Raw genomic sequence first — 24838 nt, 5'->3', positions numbered from 1 at the left:
CCTGGGCCCCACCCAGACCAACCAAAGCAAACACTGAGGGTGGGGCCTGGCAATCTGTGACAAAGCCTCCAAGTCACTCTAATGCTCACTCCAGCTTTGGATCCCTATTCTCAGAGGGCGAAGTCCTCTGTCGGAAGGGAGGCTAGTTTCCTCACGGGCAACAACTGCTGCAGATGACTGTTGGAGCACCTAGGACTTGACCCTGGCTTCCCTGGGATCTTCTAGGGGAAACTGGCCTTCTTCCAGAAAATGGCTGCTGGCTACATCTCAACTCCCCTCCCCGCCCCCGACTGTGGGTGCCTCTAGCCCCGCCTCCCCAGCTGTTCCTGCCAGTTGCTGGAATGAGCTGAGATCTGTCACCACAGGCCCTTCCCACAGATGGTCTGGGCCAATGTTCCCAGCCCTCTTGTTGGCTGACTCCTACACATCCTACAGGCTTCCGCTTAAATACCACTCAGGCAGAAAGGAAGTGAATCTAAATTCAGCCCCTGTCAAATGCTCCCACAGCACCCTGTACTGTTCCTTCTCAACAAGTAATTGCATTTGTAATTATATGTATATTTTGTGATTCTCTGGTCAATGCTTGTCTTCTCCTTGACAAGGCAAACTCCAGGAGAGCAGAGACCAGGACCATTTTGTCCATCCAAAAGCCTACCATAGTGCCTGGTTTATTAAATACTTGATGAATGAACGTGTCCTCTCTCCCTTCACAATGAATCTCTAACTCCAGGTCAGCTCACAAATGTGTTATATTTGTCCAGAGTGCTGGAGAAACTGTTCTGTCTTCAGCAGTAACTTTCAAGGGTGGGACTCTCTCTATGCCACCCCACTTGTCAATCCCGCTCCCCCTAACCCCCCTGCCCGGGACCCACTGAGGAGCTCTCACTCCAGGCCCACTATCTAGAGTCCAGGCCCAAGTCTGGAGAGGCCACACTACCAAGTAGGATTTGTAATTAAAATGATTAAATATAAGCAGTGACACAGGTTTATAGGTGAGGCCCCTGAGAACTAGAAAATGGTAAGCTTTGAAGGTGAGGCAAGAGGAGAATTACAGATGATGAAGACTTGTGTTTCCTGCTTTTCTTACTGGAGAAAAACACTACTATTTTAAATTCTATTTCTTCCATCTGCTTAAATTCTCTAATCCTCTGTTTCTTCATTTATAAAACAGAGGAAAGGCAACAGTACCTACAGAGGTTCCTGTGCAGAGTAAATGAGCATGTAGGCGGGAACACAATAAGCAGCTGTTATTATTACTATTATTGGCTGCCCCAGATATCAATAAAGCTGAAGCATACCTGGATGTATTTGCCATCTGCAGAAAAGTCCATCTGAATGACAAAGCTTGGGATATCTTTGCAGTAGCCAATGCGATTGAGGCTTGTGCCCTGAGTGAGGTCATAGAAGTCAACTGCGTGTTCAGAAGAGCCAACGGCTAAGAATCTGCTGTCTGGGCTGATTCTAGAAAAAGCAATCCAAGAGCATGGTCACTGAAGGACTGGTCAGGCAGGGGGTCTGCTCAGGGCTGGGCATCCCAGGCTCAGCTGCCAATGAGACCTCACTTCATAACTTCAATGTGGTTAACTTCTCCTACATTCAACAATTTCTCTGGATCAAATCCCGAGGAAGTAAGGAAATGCATGCACACAGCCTTTTGTAGAATGGCATTTTTTTTTTTAACTTTCAAATGAAAACAAATTTTAAATGAAAAGAAACTTTAAAGACGGTTAGCTGCACTACTTTATAGTCTACCACTGAGCATTGTGATTTTCCTTGAATCACGATTTTTCTCCCTACGATTACCCTCCTTGTCATTAAAGGGACTGCATTAAGTCCATTTTTAACTTATCCTGTTCATTTGCATAAACACAACAAGAGCAGAAAATGATCACTTAAGATCTTTAGTTCTGCTTTGCTGGAACTTACACAAGGAACATTTAGAGTGACCTTCAGTCTGCCTCTTAGGGCACAGAAGCAGAACCACATACCTGGCATTCAGCCTTGCCTGTAAACACCTGTCTTTTCCAAGTCCTTCTGGTTTTCCATTGTGCCTTAAGGTCCCTTCTAGCCATCTTTCAAGAAAACAACCTGCATTCCTTCCCTGGAAAGATTGCCATGGACCGCACATCCAATCAAGGTACCAGGCCTTTTATCTCGTGGGCTTTTATTACCTTTGAAAGTCAATCCCAGTTCCTCAGGGCTTTTTGGTAACAACCAGAGCTCAAGCATGTCTCCTTTAGGCATGACATTTCAGTCAAAGTCTTAGTCAAAAAAAATCTCTATTAACGACTGGTCTTATTAGTTTTATGCAAAGAAACTTATGTCATAACTTACTTCTTTAGAATGCCAAACTCTGGAGGGATCAGATGGGGAGAAAAATATACAGTGTGAAGGAAAATCCTTGTCCTCCTAATATTCACTGAACTTGCATTTCCATTCTTTATATTTTTATTTTTTCCCCCACTAAAAACTTTTTGTTTTTCCATTACAGTTTTCCCACTTTTTTCCCCCTCTTGCTTCCCTGCATCCTGCACCCCTTCTCCCACATTCAGTCCCCACCCATTTGTCCATGTCCATGGGTCATTTATACATGTTCTTTGACTAGACCCTTCCCCTTCTTACCCCTTCTTTAATTCCTTCTATCTCCCTCCCATCTCCCCCTTTGTTACTGTTAGTTTATTCCTTATTTACTACCTCTGGTTCAATTTTGCTCATTTGTTTGTGTTGTTCATTAGTTTCCTGTAATAGGTGATAGCATAAGGTATTTTTCTTTCTTTGCCTGGCTTATTTCGCTACACATAATTCTCTCTAGTTCCATCAATGTTGTTGCAAGTGGTAGAAGTTCCTTCTTTCTTTCAGTACTTATTCATTGTCGTTTTCCCCCTTTGTACTCGTGTTCCTCTCTGTCTCTCTCTGTTTCTTCATCTTCTTAAAGCAAACCCTTTAGCATCTCTTGCAATGCTGGTTTGGTGGAGATGTATTCTTTTAGCCTTCTTTTGTCTTGGAAACTCCTTATTTCACTTTCCATTTTGAATGAGAGTCTTGCTGGGTAGAATATTCTTGGTTGTAGGCCTTTGCTTTTCATTGCTTGGAATATTTTTTGCCATTCCCTTCTGGCTTGTAGTGTTTCTGCTGAGAAATCTGATGATAGCCTTATTGGAGCTTCCTTGTATGTTATTAGTTGTTTCTCTCTTGCTGCTTTTAGGATTCTCTCTTTGTCTTTGAATGTTGCCATTTTAATTATGTGTCTTGAAGTGGGCCTGTTGGGGTTCATCTTCATTGGGACCCTTTGTGCTTCTTGGACTTGCGTGACTCTTTCTCTCCTCATGTTAGGGAAGTTTTCTGTCATTAGTTTTTCAAAGAGGTTTTCTATCCCTTGCTCTTCTTCTTCTCCTTCTGAATTCCTATGATATGGATATTATTACATTTCATGTTATCCTGCAGCTGTCTTAGAGCCTCTTTAGTCTTGTTCAGTATTTTTTCATTTTGTTGCACTGTCTGGGAGTTTTTGTCTACATTGTCTTCCAGCTCGCTGATCTGATCTTCTGCTTCCTCTAGCTTGCTTTTAATTCCTTCTACTGTGTTCTTCAATTCAGAGATCGTATTCTTCATTTCCTCCTGGCTCTTATTGATAGCTTCTATGTCATTTTTCATGCTGGTGTAATTCTCAGTAAGTTCCTTGTAGTTTTTCTGGAGTTCCTTGTACTTTCCGCTGAGCTCATTGACCTTCTCCATAATCCATGCTTTGAATTCCATATCTGATAGTTTGCTCCCCTCTATTTCATTTAGCACTCTTTCTGGGGATTCTACCTTTCCTTTCGATGGGGGGTTGTTTCTTTGTCTCCCATTTTTGTGACTCCTATTGTTTGTTGGTGCTTCTTAGAATGATCTGCACTTCCTGGATCTTAGAATGGCATTTTGTAAGAAGTTTTCACCACACTCTTGAGGAAATTAGTGTGGGCGTGTCTGAGAATTAATGTATGAGAGGGTCTCCTTTCATGGTTGGCTCATTGAAAGGCACCTTCTTACAACTGAGTTCTTCATTCCAGCATGGCCCTTCTGCAATGGGAACCCCTGGGAAGGAAAACGCCTGCCTTTCTCCCCCTGCCCAGACCACCTGCTACGTACCTGATATCTTGGATAGCAGATTTCCGATCTCGTTTTTTCCCCCAAACTTTCAGGCTGTTCACCAGCAAGATGACAAATTCTCCATTCTTCATGCCAATGGCCACCATCTCCCCATCTGGGCTGTAGGCTACACACCTGGCTGCATGGCCCAGGTTCACCTTGTTTAGCAGCTTCTACAGTGATACAAAGTAATACCACCTGAGCCCTTGGCTGCCCTGGCTTGTTTCCAGGGGAACCCCTGCCCCTAGCCCAGGCCTCCAAGTACTTGCTTCTAGTAACTGTCCCTGAGTAAACAGAGGGGCAGTAGGTCTTAATTGCAGCAGCTTGATAGACTACATGTTTCAGGGCAGGAGTTCAAACTTCTGTAAATGGTTCTGAAGTAAACATTTTAGGCTTTGGGGTCCATAGGCAGTAGGCCAACCTTGATCCTCCAGCCATAGGTTGCTGACCTATTATTGTTTGTGCTTCCGCATCTGTTAGTTCAATCCTGGCTCTAGTGTCACTAGTTGGGTGTGTTTGGGTAAGTTATTAAATACTTCTCCATTTTTCATTTAAAAAACAAGCAATACTGATATTGGTCTTGCCAGGTTGTTGAAAGCATTAATAATAGTGTACATGAAGCATCTGGTATGTAGGAAGTACTCAATAAATGATAGTTGCTGGTAATAATCAACATCATAATCATTGTGAACTAACTTGAGTATAATAACCACACTTAGGCTTTTGTGTGTCTGTTCTTTGATCTGAACTGAAAATAAGGCTCCAACATTTACTAGTCATTTTGTAATGAAAATGAATTTTTTAATTATTAGGAACTTAAGTACTTGTTTTAATATTAGACAAGGTTCGGTAACATTAATCTTTTCTTCCCATAGGCTAGTTCTTGCTATTTTAGATTTTTATTCCAGATGAAGTTTTAGTTATTTTTTGAAATTTTAAATTGTTTTACCAAACTCTAAGAGAAGCTTTGTTGGGAATTTGATTGCAATGTTCCATGTCCAGGAAAGATGATTTATCTCTCTCTCTCTCTTTTTTAAGGTTTTGTGAGGGTTTTTTTGACAAGAAAATAATCATTCTCACTTAGATTATTCTTGCTATAAATATTTATAGACAGATAAACAGCTAAAAGATAGACTGGGTGTGTGTGAACGGAACTTCTTATATTAGGCTTTCTAACTTCATGCTGACCTGTGGCTGATCTCTTATTCAGCTCCCTCACCCCCAATCCCCATGACCTGACCTCTTCTCAATGCTCTGCGAGGCCCACACGTTGGCCCTGGAGCCTGAGAGTGGGTCCCTCACCTTGTCAGCCAGGTCCCAGATGCGGGCTGTGCCGTCATTGCTGGCAGAGATAAAGATGTCCTTGGAGGGGTGTGTGGCCAGGCCCCAGATCTCCCCTTCCATGTGTCCATCAATTAGGATGTTGGAAGCAGCGTTTTTTTCACCAACTTCAATTATTTCTCCATCTTTGGTCCCCACTAAAATTTTTCCCTGTTGTAATCAAAACACTGTTAGAAAAAGGACAGATACTGTGTCATTCCACTCATAAGAACTACCCAGAGAAGTCAAATTCATCAATCCAGTAGAGTGGTGGTTGCCATTGGCTGGTGGGAAAGGGACCCATTGTTGAATGGGTACAAAGTTTCAGTTCTGCACGATGAAAACTGACGGGATGGTTGCACAAGAATGTGAATGTATGTAATACATGGAATTGTACTTAAACATGATTAAAATGGTACATTTTATGTTACCTATGTTTTGCCACAATTTAAAATGACTTAAAACAAAACCCTATAAGAACAACTTGGGAAAATGCCTTCACTGCCACTGGTATTGAAACAGGAAGAGCTGAGAGGTGTTTTGTTTTTAACCACGGAATCGCACATCCTGAAGCAACTCCTTCCACCTTCTCACTTTGCCTTTTCTCCATCAACCACCCCAGCTGACAGCTTTCACGCAGAATTCTCCAACACCAGTCCCTGCTAGAATGTTCCAGGGACTGCAGGCTCACAACAGAGCGGCAGCCGATTTCTGCTCCTGGACAGCTCACACGCCTCCTAAGTTCTTCCTGACATGGAACCAAAACCCACCTCAGGCTGCCTTCCAGGTGCTGGGTCCAGTCCTGCTCCCCCCGCCGCCCCCTGCCATGAGTCTTATTTCCCTTCCAGCTGATGCCATTTACCTATTTAAACACAAAATTCCCAGTTTCAAATTGTGTGGGTTACCAAGTCAGGCTTGCCTTTTTTTGTGGAGACCATCTAGAAGGCAATTCTTAGACTCATACCAATTCAAAAATATAAACACAAGGTGATTATATTATTAAACAGAGATTTGTTTTCAAGTACACGGGAATCTCCTGGAGGAGTGGGTGGGGGCAGGGCAAGGGGGTTAAAAAAAGAAGAAAAGGGAAAAAGGAGAACACGTCCGGTAGATTCCGGTCTGCCAGCTGAGGGTGGGAGCCTGGACAGCCATATTTTCTAAAAAGACTCCACAGTTGTTTTTGATATTCAGCCAAGGTATGCCTCGAAAACCAATGACTTTGAATCAGTTTGGTGGCCCTTACTATCCCTCTCACTGACTGTATAACCTTGAGCATGGGGAAATTATTTAATATCTTTGTGCCAGTAATCACATTATTTATAATACCAGTAGCTAACATCTGGATGTGTCTATGTGCCAGGCACAATGAAAGGTACTGTGCATGTATAATGCGTGTGATCCTCATAATAACTGTGGGCTGGACACAGAAAGCTTCAGTAACACATACGTCACAGACCCAGTTCTACTGAGTGAGTCCTAGTCTGCACCCAGGCCTGTTTGGCTCTGCTGAGCTACCTCCCCAATACAGTAGGCATGATACCTAGGGACCCTGTTTTAAGGATTCAAGAACCAAGCACAGGACAAATGCTGAGCTGATGTGTAAAATGACACAGTTGGAGCTGCCATTCCAGAGGAACGACCTTGCACATCTGTTCCTTGAATCTTTTGGCTGGGCCAGACCTTTGGACTGGACTAAAACCATCATTGTCTTACAAACAATTGTTTGTAAAGCCAGCAGGAAAGTGAACAGGGACTGTGATTAGTATGGACTTTCTACCTGAACACAGAATCAGTAACTAATCATGTATATTCAAGAGTAGCTCATTGATAGGAATTCTTTCTTCCTTTCATGTAATTATTCCTTTTTCTTTTCTCATAAAAATCCTTTCTTTCACCCTGTAATTGGGACACTACTTAGGTTTCCGCCTACATCTGTGCTCCCTAAATTGCAAATTTTTGATCCCAAATAAACATTGGTTGCTTCTTGTCATTTCAACTTCTTAATTTTAGGTTGGCACTTGGGAGCTGCTGGACCAAGTCTCCTTTGGGACCCTTCCCCTGCCCGGCCTGGGCCCAAGGGCAGACCGGCTCACTCACTTTGCCACGGCACACGGAGCGCACACACTCCACCAGCTGCCCCGTCTCCAGCTGGAAGGCTCGGCAGCGCTTCATCTCCTGGTCCCACAGTTTTACAGCACCTCCTTCTTTGGTCCTAAAACAGATCAAGAGGAACCTAGCACGGTAGCCCTCGGACTTCCCACGACGCTCCAGTGCCCTCTTTCCCTGTCATCTCTTTCAGGTCACAGGCACCCGGAGCCCAGCAGGAGCCTCCAGGGTGGCCCCCTTTCCTAGGCCCTACTGATGAGCCATCACAAACCCCTGAACTTGCAGATTTCCTAACATGCCTTGAAATGCCATGATCTTGGGAGGAAAGAGAATTGTAATCCAGAAAATGAAGTTTTTATTAGGTCACACATGAAGAGAAATGCTTGCCCTGTTTTTCCGCTTCATTTTAACAACTGCCTATCCCCACTGGAACGTCTCTGTCCTGCTCTCACTTCTCCTTTGTCTCTTCTCCCACAAAGCTAGCGAGGGTAACACTTTATGAATGGCAAAATCACTCAGATCTACTCAAGAAGACTGCTCCAGCTTTTAAACTACCATAAACAGGTTTTCTCCCCCTCTGACTTCTACTTCTGAAGCTTGTGACTTAGCGTCCCCTCGGAATGATGGCAGATTGATCTCCCTGGTGCAGAAAAGATAAAGAGAACGAAAACCTGCATTTTCCCCAAGTTGTAGATGCTTCTCTCGGTTTCTCCCAAAACAAAACAAAAGGCCACGTGTTTCCAGAGGAGCTTCACTTACGGCCGCTCTTTTCCGCCAGTCACTATGAGTCCATCCCGAAGCGTCGTGTACATGGTGAAGACGGGGCCTGTGTGGGCCTTGGCCACCAGCCGGATGAGGAAGTGGTCCTTCCACACGTACACGTCCCCATTGATGGCACCCGTGAAGGTGAGGTTGTTCTGTAAACAGAGGGACACCTTCCCAGATGCTCGCTCCCCTGTTAAGGAGCCAGCGCTGGAGAAATGGAGCATGCACACAAGTTGCCCTGTGCTAAGGAAAGGCAAAGGAACCTGCAGACAACCACAAACAGTATGTAACAAATCCCCTGGTTTTGAAATTCAGTCTGTTGAATGACTTTGGAGCTTATGACTACCCCCCTGAGCATAGCTCTGCATTAAGTGAACTTCCATTCTGAGAGCAAGCCCCAGGGGACCAGAGGGGCACTTCCTGGGGCTCATCTAGGCATGTCCACAGCTGGAGGCCCAAGAAGAGTGGGCTGTGTTCCAAAATGCCCAGGGGGATCTTGCCAGCTGACTGAGGGCACCCCACAGCCCACTTGCAGATGTCAGCTGGGAAGTTTGTGGTGCCCAAGGGTGGGAAACAAAAGGGTTACTATGCTGTGGTAGAAATGACCCCCACCTCCTCTGTGCCAGCTCACTCAGGCCTGACAGGCTGCCACATCAGTTGGCCTCTGGAATAGTGGACCTGCTGCCCTGAGTGGGGCCTACCTTTTCTCACATTTTGGGAACAGTGATAGCAAAATAGCCAATAAAGCTGACAATGTGAAAATGGCTTTCTTGCTGTTTGCAGCTTCTTGGTGGTCCTCCTCCCCTGCCTCCCCCGATCCCCAGGGGCTCCGGGTCCCCTCTCAGGAAGACTCTGCTGGAACTCACAGCACCGAAGGCCACAGAGAGCATCGTCTGCATCTTGGCAGCCTCCATGGACCCGATGATCCCCTTCTTGTAAAGGAGGGCACTGCCTGCCAGTGTCCAGAATTTCATATGTTTGACTCCAACAGACACAAACTGTGTGTCTGAATCAGGGCGAAATTCAACCACAAATATGCGCTCCAAGTGACCCCCTCGGCTGGCCACTTTGGCACCTGTGTGGGTGAGAGAGACCAGTGAGGTGGCCCCAATGAGCCCCTGGGGCCAGGCACGGAGCTCCGGCCCAGGCTGGCTCTCCACCTCAGCAAGCCCAGGGCACGATCAATGTTCTTTCTTCTGTACCAGCACCCCAAGATGGGAAGCAGAGGCTGTGTCTGGAAAGGTTTCCAGAACAACAGGTGCTGCTAGCTTAACCCCTGACTCCACCCCACCTACCCCCACAAGCCGCACCTAGGCACCTGTGGACACCACCGGAAAGAATAGCCTGGAAGACAGAAGCTTCCAGATTAAAGAAAAGAACAAAATAGCTATGGGCACCCCCCGCCCCCCATCACCACAAGATTCACGCCCACAGGAAGACAAACCCTCCCATTGGAGTCTCACTGGAGACACATTCTCTGCTTTTACTTTTTTTTTTTTTTTAAATAAAGGTTTTTGTATTCCCTTTTCTTTTATATTTTTCCATATTCCCTTTTCTTTTATAGTTTTTAGGTTTAAAATCTTTACCTTTTACATTTGATTACTAGTTTTTCCTTCAACTCCATTTATTTATGTTTTTGACTTGTCTCTTGAGTTCTTTTTTTTTCCCTGAGCTTTACTGAACCTTTGTCTTAATCAAATCCCAATTCCACCATTTATCTGTAGAACAGCTTTGGACCTGTGATTTAACCTCTCTGGGCCTCAATTTCCTCATCTGTAAACTGAGGCTAATCATTGTTCCCATTTTTGAAAGTGTAGTGAGGATTAAAAGAACTGATATAAGTGAACCCTTTAGAACAGTGCTTGATGCAGGGAGTGTTCTGTGGGCGATGACTATTATTATCACTCTTTTAGCTCCTTTTTAAATCTTGGCTTCTAGTCTTTTAGCCCTTATTTTAAACCTCATCTATTTTTGTCTCATCAGCCCTTGACGTTTTAATTTTTATTTTAATCTTCTCTTTTCTTTATTTTCCTTTAACCTTTTCTTCATGTTTTATTTCCAATTTCCTCTTTATTTTTTCCCCCTATACTATGCACTCACATGTATTTTTTTCTTCCCCTTTTTCTCATCACTCACATTTACCTGTTTGATTTTTTAATGAATGACTCTTTAACAGAGAGGTGACAGCTGGGCCACAGCCAACCCACAGACACACCCCATGGGAATCGCCTCCCAGGGACGGGAAGGCTGGGGAGGCCACAGGTCACCTCTTCCCACCATCAGTAACTCTGTCTGCAGATGGAATGTCTGACTTCCTGTAACAGATCCCTCACCACCTTGGGCTCAGCGTCCCCAAGGACACCATAAACAAAGTTAAACCAGAGTGGGAAAAAAACATTTGCAAAACTTACATAAGGGACAAAGAATTAACATTAAGAATCAGTAAAGAACTACAGATCATCAGACAAACAAGCCTCCCACCCCCAGTATTAAAAGGACTTGAACAGCTGAATTCCACAAGCAATATACAAGTAGCCAATAAAGTGATGGAAAGAGGATCAATCTGAGTAGCCCCAGGGGAAATGCAAAATAAAACAATAAGATGCGCATTTCTTCTGAGCCGCTGCTTGTTTTTTCCTTGTTTTTCTCATGACCGCCTCTAACTGTGGGGCTGCCTGGCTCCCTCTGGGTACCGGCTTCTCATTGCTCAGAACAAATTTCATACAAGCATCTGGGACCTGACAATATGCAGTTTATATAATAAGCTCATTTTCTTACTCCATTTTGTTTTGGATGTTCTTACCGAAAAATGTACATAAACCTCCCTGAAAACACATAGCATTTATTTGTAAGCAGGACTTGAAGTGAAGGAAAAACTGTACACAATCAGCTCAGAAGAGCTGGTGGCTGGGGAGAGGCCACTGAATATCACCCCTGGCTCAGAGCCCTTCTGTGCAGACCCAAGCGTTGGTTCCAAGACAATGGGAGAAAGTTACCAAAGAGAAGGCTTCTCTTTTTCCTGGGAGCTTGTGTAAAAGACCTGGCTCCAACAATTCTCCTTCAGGAGGTCAGAAGGGGCCCCAAGTGAGCCAAAGTCTGTGCTTGAGCCAGGGCCAGAGTGGGCACTGCCCCGAGGGACAGATGAGGGAAGTGAGGAGAAGTGAGCCTGAGCTGAGAAAGACAAGACTGTGTAGTGGGCCGATATAACTTTCTTCCAAGGTAGTCGGAACAGACTTGGTCTTGGTTGCCACAAAGAGTGGAGTCAGTTGGAACTGCAGAAGAAAGGCAACATGAGATAACTTGTGACCTCCTAAAAGAAAGGGCTTTATACGAGTTTACCGAGACTGAGTGGGCTGCTCTGTGAAAGGATGAGGGCCACATCCAAGGGGGCAAAGATGGGGAAGGGCCCAGTTGAGGAACCAGTATGAATGACCCATGGACATGAACAACAGGGTGGGGATTGACTGTGGGAGATGGAGCGGGGCAGTGGAGAGCAATGGGGGAAAAATTGGGACTTTAAAAGAATAAAAAAAGATAAAAAAAAAAAAGTATTCAAGCAGAGGATGGAAATCAGCTTGTCCGAAGTGTGCTTGGAGGAATCTCTCCATGGGTTCGATGTTGTATGAGGAGGAATATTTATCTAGTCCTTTCAACTCAATGGTGCTATGAGGCAATCATTGAAGAAGCCCAGTTTCTCATCTAGGGATGAGTCTATTTAATCAGCTGGCCATGGCATTATGAGGAATGAACTTACATCCCCAAGATACAGATTATGGGGCCATTTGGACACAGTATACTAATGAATAAAAAAATGAGAAATGAATGGAATATGATGAGTGAATCTCCAATGTGTTTTTCTCATGTGGGGGCTCAGGAGGGACTGGAACTCTCCTCCTACTGTGCTCATTTCTTCAGAGCCCCCTCTCACCATCCCTCCCATGGGAAGATGCTGAGATAATGGGATTCTAGAAGCTCAGGAGACGTGCCACCTCTGTGTGTGCCAGGCTTAGCGCGCCCCAGATATGGGCTGCCCAGCTGGAAACAGACCTCATTAATGTCCTAACTAATTGGATCTCCTTTGCCAGCCTGAGAATATGCTTGGAAGATTGCACATCTTTCATTCTGAGACAACCATAAGTTTAGTAGCAGCCTCTCTCTTTGTGTGTGTGCGTGCCTGTGTGTGTCAGGGAAGGTTTCTTTCCAAGAAAGAAAGAAAACCTGATAAATTACATGTAAGCCTTGATTATAAGATGAATCCCCATTTCAAAAAAGTTAAAATGTAAAAAAAAAAAAACATATGCTTCTGAGACTGGTGGTGAAACCCTGTCCCCAGTCCCTGTAATAACACAACCAAGGTGAGAAGGCTGCAGCAGAATCCAGGAGTTGCCAGAAGGAGCGCTGAGGAGAAGGAAGTTCGGATCAGAAACTTGTTAGGACAGAAATGGAGGCGGCTGCTCTGGCCTCTGTTGGAGGAACAAGGCTGTCAGCAGTGGGGTGCTTTCTAAAAGTGCCCAGAGACCCTTCACTAAGCAGCCCAGGACTGCCATGGCCGGGCCCTCTCCCAATCTGTAGGGTCCCAGGATGCAGTGGCGCCCAGGGAGCAGCCCCACCAGGATCCCAAGAGCCTTGGTACCTGCTGACCCCACAGCTGTGCCTCAGTGGGCTTTGCAGAATGCAGATCTAGGCTGGAGCCCAGCCCATGCAACATGCAAGACTCCCGGATGGACAGAAGTCCAGCTTCGTTTACCTTCCTGCCAGCGCCAGACAGTGATGGTGTGCTCGGGGTCCACGCCCACTGACACCAGCAGCTTTCCGGTTGCACTGAAGTTGACGTAATTCACCCCTTTCGAGTGGAAGCACCGCAGCATGGAGAGGGTGTGCTTGGTCATGGCGTCCCACACGTGGATTGAAGGTGTTGTTCCTGAATGTGGAGGCATGACCAAGAGCTCAGGCTGGGGGACAGCAGAGCCAAGGCAACGCTACGTTCATCTAAGTGTCAGGTGTTCAGGGGCCTTACAGTTACTGGGCCTATGAGACCTACTGCCTGACCTGGCCAGAGGTGACAGGCGATAGCACACATCTGCTGGGCTTTTAGAGACAGAGACTAGGGGCACTTACGCCCAACAAGCACACTCGTGGAGGGGATACACAGAGGAGACTGATGAGGTCAATGATTTGTATCTGTGATTCAGCTAGATACAGTCAGCAAACATGATACAGAGACATGAATTTGCTGTCAGACTCAAATTACTCACAATGGAACAGCCTTACCTGGGGTCTCCGTAACATCACCTGCGTTAGGTGGGCAATGGCAATGAGGAAGCGTCAAGGGAAAACAACAGCTAAAATAAGTCACATTTCAAATAGTGAAGCACTCAACACCAGCATCAGAAAGTTTCAAATTAAATTTTAAAAATGGACATGGGGTCAATGAAAACAAGCAGGAAGATACATTTGTCAAAACTGCCTTTGAAACGACAAAGTTAAAAAAAAAAAAAAAAAACACTTTTCACAAATGTGAACCAGGTCACATTTGTCACTGATGGGTTCCCAGGAAACAGAAGACCCAGGCACACATACTGCAAGCTACCCTGGCTGAGCACACCCGCCAGGCTTCACACAGGGGCTCTTCCCTTGATACCTGGAGTCTGAAAAATTACTCTCGCAAGTCCATGGGGAGGGGGGGCCATCTCTTTATTTGGAATATAATGCTATGGCCTGACTTTATGGTCTCTCAGAATCGCCAGTCACTGGATGTGTCAACTCAAGCAACACAGATACATTCCGGGCTCAAAAAAGTCAACAGCCCGGTCAACAAGTACGCATGGATGTCAGCCCCTTGCCCCTCCCAGTAACTGCTGAGTCAAAATCCCTGCGCAGCGGGGAGAACCACGGCTGCAGCGGGACCCTCCTACCTATCTGGCTGGTGGCCACCACGTTTCTGTACTTGGGGTGCTGGTTCACCGTGAGGCAGAGGATGTCGTCCGTGTGCTCCAGGTAGAAACTCTGGCTCCCTGGGAGACAGACGTGGAGGGTGAGCAGGGAAGGAGCCCGAAGGCCTCAGGGCAACCCCAAAGCTTTTTGTGGAGTCTGGAAATGCCCTGTAGAATGAGAGCTTACAGCCCAAATTCCCACTTCAGGGTCATGCTTGGAGAGACAGGAGATCACTTTTTACATCCTCGCCTTGGCCCAGGACTGGTGGCTTCTCAGCGTCTACCTCTGAGCAGGGTGGGGTGGAGCCTGGAGGGAAGCCTTCACTGAGCAAAAAGGCACCGCTTACTCCTCAAGCAGAGAAGACAGTGAAATAGGAAAATACAGACAGTTCCTGACTCACAGTGGTTTGACTTTACGGGAAGTAATATGCCTTCAGTAGAAACCATACTTGGAATTTTAAACTTTGATCATTTCCCGGGCTAGCGATACACAGTACAATTCTCTGGTGACACTGGCCAGTGGCAGCACCAGCAATGAGCCGCAGCTCCCAGTCAGGCATGCGGTCAGGAGGGTCAACAACGGATGCTCTGCAGTGTATTCACTGTGTTGGCTGGTTCTGCCCAGCTGTAGGGGGGCAAAACATAAGTGTTCTCAGCATGTTTAAGGTAGGCTAGGTAGGCTAAGTGATGATGTTCGATGTTTGGTAGGTTAGGGGTGTTAAATAAATTTTCAACTTACAATATTTTCAATTTACGATGAGTTTGTCAGGACATAACCTCATCATAAGTCAAGGAGCATCTATACTTAGAGAATCCCTTTTAATTATCTTTTTTTATCAAAGCGCTTATCTACTTGAGTGCCTGAATGGCATGCACAGGTGACGGTTCACCCCCTAAAGCCCCAGCTTGATGTATGTCACAGGAGGTGGAAGAAAAACTAAGAAATACTTGATCATCTATTGTGGCAAATGGGTTTGCTGACTGTCAAAGTGGCCACTGTAAGCTCACAGAGAGGTGAATGGTGGCACTGATATACAAGGTGATAGCACATTGCTATTAAAATGAGAATATTATATAGAAAATTTCAAGGCCCTTCTCCCCACAAAAGATAAGTCACTATGTGCCCAGTGATTTTCACTGTCTAAAAATCTGTGCATGAGCAGCTACACAAATTGGGAAGGAAATAAGAATTTGAAAAGAAAGCATTTAAGAGCTGAAGCAAATAAGGCAAAATATTAACATTTAAATCTGGTGAGAAAGATATGGGTGTCTGTTAAATTAATTTCTGAATGCTTCTTTTTGTTTGAGGTGTATCTCTCTTTAAACTGTTTTTTTAAGAGTCAGCATGTAGTGAAGGGCCCTTTTGGGTTTTTTGTTTTTTTGTTTTTTGTTTCAGTGTTCTCCTCCTCATTGTAAATCTAGCTAACTAGTCAAAACAAGCAAAACTTGTAAATCTGAGCTGCTAAAAAATCGGTCACTATTAAAAATGAATGAAGAAAGTCCTCCTACACCCTGTTCTTCATCACTGTTTGTAAGGAACTTCTCTATTCCCCACACCCTCTTTCGGGCTTCTCTCCATCCCTGTAAGCCTCCTGGGAGCCCATGGAAACATCGACATGTCTCCTGACCTTGACACCTTTGACCCTTGATCGTGGGCCTGAGTATTTTTGAGGACTAAATGATATCTGTCTGGAATAGAGAGGGATGGCTTTGAGGGGAAGAGACTGCTTAAGCTTTGGGGCATCGAAAGGAAAGTGCATAAAGCGGCTAAGCCAGGCGCCTGTGACCAGACGGGGCTCGTCCTGGCGCAGTCACCTGTGGAGAGGTTCTGGACGACGCCCGCGGCTGCGGCATGGAAGATGATGTCGGCGCCGTCGTTCAGGTAGTGCAGGTTATTGCGACAGTCACATCCTCGGTAGCCAAACACGTGGTCGAGAGCCAGCTCCTGCGTGCGTTCCCACATAGAAATGAAAAGCGGCCCTTAGAGCAACAACCCGCGCGGCAGGCACAGCCGCGGATCTCACGGGATCCGCACTCCCGCGAAACAGCAACCACTCACTAAAACACTCTGCTTCTCGGCTAGCTGGGGACAAAATGCAGCACCCCTCACCCCTTTTTTGTTAAGCTGCCTGGGATGCTAAGGAGGGCAGGCTAACACACAGAATTACAGTGAGTTTTCTAAATAGGCTGGATTTGCTTCCCAGCTCCTCAGGGGAGCCAACGTCTACGGATGTGATGCTCGCTCTATAAAGGTCACCGAGAAGTCTGTGTCTGCGCCTTGGCAGGCGCCCTGAGGGGAGTGAATGGTGGCTCCGAGATGCGCTCCGATTCCCGCAGATGCGGCGGGCCTGGCAGGGCAGCACACGGATTCAAATGCCATGCTTATTCCGTTGCTGGGTGCCTGCCCTCCCAAGTCTTTGCACCATTTGCATTTTTCCCAACAAGTAGATACTGTTCTGGGTTTATAGTCCTTCTCTTCTTCCTGTCCTGTCTTCGTGACAAAGGGCAGTGGCCGATTCAGATCAGATGGGCCCCTAATTCAATTTGACGCACATGTATAGTTGGCAAGGCCTTTGTGCCAGGCACTGGGCTGGTGGCTGGGGTATAAGGTTGGGAAGATGTGGGTTCCTTTTCTCCAGGTTCCCTGATCCTGGCCTTTTCTTTCTCCAAAGCTCAACAGTTGCAAACGTTAAATTAATTCTCCTAAAACACCACAACACCCTGTCCTCGACAACATCTGCTGACTCTCACTGCCCGTGGGAAAAGCCCAAATGCCTTAGGTTGGCACAATTAGCCCCTGCACACAACTCCTGTACCCCTTGGCCAGGTTGATTTGTCTACTTAGCTCATATAGCATGAGCTTTCCTCCTTTATGATTTTACTTTTTAAAATACCTCTCACCTGGAAAGCCCTCCTCCTTCCAACTTACTGAGTGTCTGCCCAGCCCTCAGTGTCCCTACATCCCTTCCCTCACCCAGAAACTGTGTGTGCAATAATGTGGGCCCCAGTCCTCATGGACAACTAACTGATTCCAGCTGGGCCAATCAGATGGTTTCTCCCAGGGATTTAGGACTGGGGACACTGGCAGGCCTTTCTGTTTCATTAACTGAGGAGATGTAAACTCAGGTACTGGGTAGAATATAGTCTACCAGAATGGTTCTAAAAAGTCTGCAGAAAAAGAACAGACTATATCAGACACACACACAAGATCCTATTGGGCAGAAAAAGGTATCGTCAGGGCTTATAATGGCTTTTCAGCTCCTGGATCTTATTTTTCCTAAAGCTTAGCTGCATTTACTGACCTGTTCTGTGTTCCATGATAATCAGCCCCCTCCAGTGAACCCCTCTTTTCCAGAAAAGACCTCAGTGGGTTCACAGTCTAGTAGGGGAGACCAATGGGCATGAAATAAAGGCAGCAGAGTTTGTGACAGGGCTGTGGGGTGGGGTGGGGTGCAGGAGGGTTTAGGGTGAAGAGCGTCAGGGAAGAGCATAGAGAAGACTCTGGAGAAGGGCTTGGAAGGGCCAGGGTGTGGAGCAGGAAGAGGAGGAGCTTCCAATCTGAATGGAGCTTGAGAAGTTCTCATCAGGAGCCTGGAAGCTTCAGAGACCATTAAGTGGTTGGTCTGGGGTTGGAGATTTGAGTTGTGGTGAAGAACCACAGGAGAAGAGCTTGAAAGGAGCTCCTGAGTAAAGTTCTGAAACCGTTCTTTTGAATCCCAGTTGGCAATGTGGGAATCCCTTGGGTCTTAATGCGGGGGCGAAGCGTGAATAGTCATATTGTAAAGAGCTGACTCTGTGGGCAGCAGGGCAGTGGGGGAGGGGTCTGAGGCAAGAAGAACGAGCCTCTCTCAGGAAACAGCAGGTTCACCAGCGGCAGGATCCTCGAGTCTCAACAATTGAGTTCACATTCCTCACCGCTTCCTGGCTTGGTGATGTTGGGCAGGGGGCCTAACAAGTCACTTGACTTCCTTGAGCTAGTGTCCTCATTTGCAAAATGGAAACAATGAAAGTACCCATCCCATAGGGGTGAGGCATGTATCAAATACTTCCAAGGAAGTATGTGGCACAGTACCTGGCACAGGGTAAGTGCTCAAACAAAAGGGACAGTGACTAAGTGCACACTCTCCCTGAGTGGTACCAGGTTTAGGCGAAAGGAGCCAGGGCTGAAGGACATGGGACATCTTAGAGTTGGCACTGACAGGACCCAGCGGGTAGATTCTGGCCCTGGGGATGGGGGACCCAGTGCCACGCAGAAGGGAGAGGGAAAGAGAGCCATCAGATCCATGAGGCTCCCTTGAAAGCACCTTCGGGACAGGCAGAGGGTGACATCCGCCAGGTCTCAGAACACTGATATCAGACTAAAAGCAAAATAGTTAACCTCCTCACCTCAACCAGTTTCTTTTTTTTGGTGATATTATTCTTCTGGAGCTTCTCCGGCTGGGGAACTGCTCTGCTAACAGGTGGCCTGGAACAGAGAGGGCCCGAGAAACAGTGTTGAACAAAAGACAGCAAGGCCAGGCTCCTTTCTCTGCCCTCCCCTGCTCAGAGGACCCTCCCCCTGGCTTTGATCTGTCCACCCACTTTCCTGAAAAGTAGCTTCTGACATAACTGGGCCTTGATGAACAGGCACTGAGGTGACTTCCCCACACCTGAGCCATGGTGGCCGGGGGTCAGTGCCCTCCTCCTGGGGGTGAGGAAGAACAGCTGAGCCGGAGGGCTATTTTAAAACCAAAGAGGAGCCTCAGCATGAGAAGGTAGAGGCCGTGCTTCTTGAACCCACTGCCCATTTTTCAGACAGGGATGCGTCAAACTTGTTCAGAACTAGGTAGTGAAAACTCACGGCATGGTGTGGAGTGGGACTTCAGTGGGAATGACTCAGGTTGTTCTCACTACACAAAAGGGCCAGCAGGAAGCAAGGGATGAAAACAGAGAGAACTCCCACTCTTCCCTATCCCTCAGGGTTATGGTCTATGTTAAACTGCTACCATCATAGCAGAGGTTGCTTTTCCGTTCTGAGTTTTGGAAATCTGGGCCTTTAAATTTAATCAGGGGATTTTATAATGGGTAAGCCTTCACGGATTCTTATATGAGTCAGACAATTTTGGGTAACCAGGGGTTTCCTTAAATCAACTTGCTGGAGCTCAGGAAACCAAGGATGGGTAGGGGAGCCCTGCACCAGCCCTGCCATATGTTCTACATCCATTGACATTGCTCTTGGGGCTAGACGGAGAGGAAGGATTACCTTGATCCCCTTGTAAGCAGCAAACAAAGCCAAGTGAGAAACTTAGTACAGTTTAGAGCCACGTTAGCAAGCACCTCATTCATGCACAAGCACTTTCCAAGTGAACAGACATTCCTGTGTGGCACAAACCATGCTTCCCGAGCATGCCAGCAAAGAACTAAAACAGAAAGGAAAGAGTGCACCGGTCTACAAATTCAGAAAGCTCATACCCTGGTGTCTCTGGGCAAACTCTGCACTAAAGCGCCTACAGAATGGGGAGAAAAAAGGAAGCCTTGTCAATGCTTCCCACACACTCTCTGTGACTGTGCAAATGCGCCTGGGGACTCTGCTTATTTTAGAGTGTGCTGGGGACAGACTTGTCAGAAAAACAATCACATCCTCCTGGATGTCGCTGAGAGTTACGCACAATGGATGCTTTGTTTTCAAATCAAGTTCAACTCATAATTTAGCCTAATAATTCCCAATGTTTCTTGGGAGGGCAGCATGCTTGCTGGAACAGCTTGCATTTTTGTGCTGGGGATAAACAAGCTACCTTTATTGTCTCAGAAACTCTTCAATCAAAACATGTTACATAATGATAAGTGATCACTGGACCAAATGGTATTATAATCAACATGGAAGAATGGGTAGAGAGCACATCTCTGCAAAATGACACCCCCAGCTGATGTCAGTGCTGCCCAATTAGCACAGCCAGGAGGTGGGGGCTGTGCCAGTCCTCAAAATTAGACACTTCCTTCAGGTTAATTACTGATTCCCAGGACATCTGCTCTTTCTTCTGTTTTAGTGGGACTTTCAAATGAAATCCGTGGGTTTCTTCTTTCACCAAGAATGTTTAAGTGTATGACAAAAGCAAGCCAAGGTCTGAGATGGGAGCGAGGGGACGCTAGGACCGCAGGCTCGTTCATTCGGCAGAATTTGAGATTGAACGTGGGGCTTGTTGTCAGGGTACACACAGGTTGTATAATACGTCACATATTATACAGTGTATATAGAGTATGCATACAGGCACAAACACTGTGTATTAATATATATACGAGACTGTATATATATACACGCAAAGGCAATCTGATGCTTTTTTCACCTTGATTTTCAGTTAAAAACTGAAAAGTAAAGCAGTCTCAGTATGTTTCTTTCATATTTCACAAGCATATGTTTATAGCTGTATTGCTTCAAAACTGAAGATGAGAGGGGCAAAAGGAAGAAACCTGCGTAGTGGCAAATTCAGCGGATTGTAAGTATAGACCCTTCGCGGTTGTGGATTCTGCATGAACGCTTAGTACTGGATGCTCATCGAACACCTGGGCTTTTGTGGAGCGCTGTGAATACTTACTTGACAATTCCCTGCCTCCAAAGGAAAGCAAGTTAAAACACAATACAAGCATTAAAGGCTTCTTTCCAGGCATCCATAAGCTGTTCGTAACATCAGACATGGGAGGGGCTGCCAAAAATTTCAAGCACGGTCAAAGGCTCGAGTTTTAGCGGTTCTCAGAGGATCTAACTCCTTCCAGATTCAGAGTCCATTGGAAATGTGACTCTGAAAAGCTTTGCTGAGGTGGGAAAGAGGAGAGTGCATGAGAACATTCGCTCCCTTTTCGGTCCAATAAGCTCTGTGTAGCTGGTTGTTTCTAGCTGGCACGCAGGCTGGGAGAGTGAGGAAGGTAGGGAGTGCCGTTGGGAGTCAGCAGGGAGACTCAGAAAGGTTAAGAGCTGGATGGTGGGGGGTTGCAGATTGGAGGTGGAAGGAACAGAGACACAAAGGGGCCTCCTGGGAGCAAGTGGGGCTTTGAAGACAAAGAAGCAAGAGAACTTCCATTGGGCAAGAAATTGAAGGAGGGAGCCTGGCAAGAGAGCAAACAAGTTGGATAATCAGGAGAGAGGAGGATGGACAGGCTTGAGCTTGGAGAGAGCAGGACAGAAGCTTTGCCAAAGAAGGGGGTGGGGGACAGGAACCCCAAGGAGAGGCTGTGAACTCAAGCATGTGACTGGGTGTTAGGTAAGGAGGCAGCCCTATTCTTGCCCAGTGCCAGGGGTGAGGGCTGCTGAAGACCCACCCCACACCTTTGGGTGGGGTCACTACCTCACACTCCCCTGTCCCCTAAGGAAATGGAACATTCTCTGAGCGGGGAAGGTCAAGCCCTGCTGTAATCTCATCCCTCAGCAGCTACACTGCTGAAGAGAAAGCTTAGACTCACTTGAGGTGTGGAGTGTTCCCCAACACAGGCTCTCACCCTACCAAAGGGGGCCAGCGCCTGGGTGTCTGCTCCTCCTTTGCCTCCTCCCTAGGGTGCTGAGCTGGCGGAGCACAGGATGACCTGACTCTGTAGGAGGGGGTTCAGAGCCAAGGGTCTCAGGGGAGCTTCTGAAATGACCAAGGAGGAGAGGACAACCAGTCTCAGTGTGACAGCCAGCTGGGGAGTCAGGCTCAGGAATCCAGTGAGGAACAAAATGGTTCTAAGCAGCTTCTATAAAGAGGGGTGTTTGAGGTGGAGAAATCTGGCTACATTTAGCCAAGAAAAGCAAGTTTGAAATTATTTTTAGATTTTATTTTTAGAGAGAGGAAAAGGAAGGGAGAAAGAGAAGGAGAGAAATATCAATGTGTGGTTGCCTCTCACACACCCCCAACTAGGGACCTGGCCTGCAACCCAGGGACCTGGCCTGCAACCCAGGCATGTGCCCTGACTGGGAATTGAACCGGCGACCCTTTGATTTGCAGGCTGGAGCTCCATCCACTGAGCCACAACAGCCAGGGCTGGAATTGTTTTTAGTGCTGTTAGACAATGTTCAAAGTATCATTGGCAGAAATTGTAGCTATTTTTCAAAATGTGCTATAAAATGTCCCAAGAGTTTTCAGAATGTCTTAGGAAACGAAGCTACTCTTGATACTGGTTTTAGGTAGAAACCAGTAAATGATCTGGAGACTGTTTTAGAGCTGTCCTCAAACAAGCTCTATCATTCCATGGATGGGCTTCAGGGGCACGGTGAACCTCTTGACACGCAGGCCAAATTGTGTTTACACGTATGCATTTTTTTGGGGAAAAGGGGGCATGTTGGAGCCAGATTTTTAAAGACGAGAGAGAGAGAGAGAGAGAGAGAGAGAGAGAGAGAGAGAGAGAGAGAGAGAGAGAGAGAGAGAGAGAGAGAGAGAGAAGAGAGAGAGAGAGAACGCTCTAGCATATGTCCCGGTTTAGGAAAATACTCCAAAGCCATGGGGGCTCACTATTATCAAAACAAAGAAAAGGAATTTTGTTACATGTATTCTTGTGTCTTCCAGAATCATCTGTAGAGCTGCTCAGTGGTGAAGTGTGGTGGAAGGGAGTCAGGCAGGAGAACCTGCCACCTTAAAAATGTTCTTGACTGAAGCCTATAACACTATAGCCCTGGCTGGAGTGGCTCAGTAAGCTGAGTATCATCCTGAAAACCTAAAGGTCACTGGTTCGATTCCCAGTCAGGGCACGTGCCTGGGTTGTGGGCCAGGTTGCCAGTTGGGAGCGTATGAGAGGAAAATGATAGATGTTTTTCTCCTCCTTTCTCCTTCCCTTCTCGTTTCTTGAAAAGAAAAATAGAGAAATAAAATCTTTTTAAAAATGGGTATATGGCCCCAGACATAGCTATTTTAGGTGAAAATCAATTTATTTGGGTGAAAAATCGAGGGCATAAGGATGGAGTGGAGGGAACTACCAGTGAGGTATGTAGACTATTGAAGGGGCAACTGCAACAATCTGATGGAGGGATGATAAAGATGTGACTAATGCTGTGGTTGTGGAGAAGGAAACAAGTGAATATTTAAAGAATAGTGGTGAAGCAGACTTTGAGGACCTTGTAACTGATTAGCTCTAGTGGATCAAGGAGGAAGAGCAGTTCAACTGGAACACCGGTTTTCTGCTGCAGTCTCGGTGGGTGGTGGCATCACTGAGACAGGAGAAGATTTATAGGGAGAGACGATGAGTTCAATTTTGGTGCGTCAAGTTTTGGACATCTGTGGGTTGGCTATACTAGCTGGAAGTTCAGCTGAGAGGTGGGACTCAGATTTAGGACCTTGGGAATCATCCCCCAGTGGGTGAAATATATGAGATTAATGAGGGAGAGGGTGCAGGGTACAAAGAGAGGATGGCCAAAGGTGAGATCTGAGGGTCGAGAGCAGGTGAGGGGCTGGGAGAGGAAGTAGAGATGGGACACTGAGAAGGAATGTTGAAGAGGCAGGAGGAGGGCCAGGAGACACTGCTTCCAAAAGGTAAGTGACAGAAGAGTATCTATAACTTCACTGTCCACTAGGGTAGCCCCTGCGCACTTGAACTGTGGCCAGTCCGAATGAAGATGTGCTGCAACTGCAAACTACACAGCAGCTTTTGAAGACCTAGTAAAAATAATTAAAAATAATATAAAACAACTCATTAATAATATTGATTACATGTTGAAATAACTTTATATATTGGATTAAATAAAATATATTCTTAAAATTAATTTCACCATCTCTTTTAACTTTTTTAATGTGGCTACTCAAAACGGCACATCCACAGCATGCACTATATTTCTATCGGGGAATGCTACTGCAGAAGAAATAGTTCTTCCTTTTAATAAGACAAAGAGGAGAGTGGATTGGATTTGGAAATAAGGAAGTCGCCATGTCAGCAGAATGACAGGGATGGAAGACAGATGGAGTGGGCTAGAGAATGGAGGAGAGATGCTGTGAAGCCTGGATCAGAAGGGCAATAGGGCAGAAAGGTGAAGGTGAGAATATATATCTAGGCATATAAAATAAGTGGAAGGATTTATTTTTCTCCTTGAAGAGAGCTGGGTGGGAATGAGAAAGACTGGAATGTGATTCTTGGCTGAGGACATGGATTTAGCTAAGGGGAGTACCTAGGAGAGGTGATGAAGGTGCAGGAATGGTGGGAGGCTGAGGTCCTGTCCCAGCATCAGCTAAGGGGCCAGCCTTGAATGGGAGGAGGGACTCACTTCCTCCTAAAAGAGAAGAAAGGAGGTGAATGGTTTATGTGAGATGGGGGATGGCAGAGGCAGATTAAGGTCAGTTGAGGCCCCAGGCGCAGAGGAAAATATTGGGCCCCTTAAAAAAAAAGAGACAGGGAACATAAAAATACATGTTACCCACATTTTATGCAGTGTAGTAATGAAACCAAACTTGGTGTTATTAGAAAAAAGTGTAAAGTTGGGATTTTGCGGGTCCCTTCAGAAGTCAGGGCCCAGGGTGCATGCTGTTAAATACACCTCTGGAGGATGGGAAGCGAGATAAGGGAGAGAAAACAGGGACCAAGGTACAGTTCACGCCCAATGGCTTCTGTCTTCTCAGTGAAGGAGGTTAGAAAAGCCAGAAACGGAAGGGATT

The 24838-nt window shown here is 46.3% G+C and overlaps 1 protein-coding gene across 2 annotated transcripts in view; it reads right to left on the bottom strand.

The window, feature by feature from the left end:
* Positions 1 to 24838, bottom strand: part of EML6 (EMAP like 6) — a 263951-nt gene that overhangs the window by 4515 nt on the left and 234598 nt on the right. The window contains exons 28-38 of one of the 2 annotated variants that reach the window (XM_090281297.1): positions 18639 to 18717; positions 16068 to 16197; positions 14235 to 14333; positions 13591 to 13611; positions 13067 to 13240; positions 9186 to 9394; positions 8314 to 8471; positions 7546 to 7660; positions 5431 to 5619; positions 4129 to 4301; positions 1299 to 1461 (exon numbers count right to left, since the gene is read on the bottom strand). In XM_090281297.1, the coding sequence (XP_090137423.1) occupies positions 1299 to 1461; positions 4129 to 4301; positions 5431 to 5619; positions 7546 to 7660; positions 8314 to 8471; positions 9186 to 9394; positions 13067 to 13240; positions 13591 to 13611; positions 14235 to 14333; positions 16068 to 16197; positions 18639 to 18717 (1510 nt within the window). The remainder of the gene's footprint in view (positions 1 to 1298; positions 1462 to 4128; positions 4302 to 5430; positions 5620 to 7545; positions 7661 to 8313; positions 8472 to 9185; positions 9395 to 13066; positions 13241 to 13590; positions 13612 to 14234; positions 14334 to 16067; positions 16198 to 18638; positions 18718 to 24838) is intronic. The other variant, XM_090281296.1, reaches the window with a different exon arrangement.

The sequence above is a fragment of the Furipterus horrens genome, unplaced genomic scaffold, assembly GCF_987537825.1.
Source record: "Furipterus horrens unplaced genomic scaffold, mFurHor1.1.pri manual_scaffold_6, whole genome shotgun sequence".
Classification (NCBI taxonomy): Eukaryota; Metazoa; Chordata; class Mammalia; order Chiroptera; family Furipteridae; genus Furipterus; species Furipterus horrens.
This window is presented reverse-complemented; position numbering and strand designations above follow the sequence as displayed.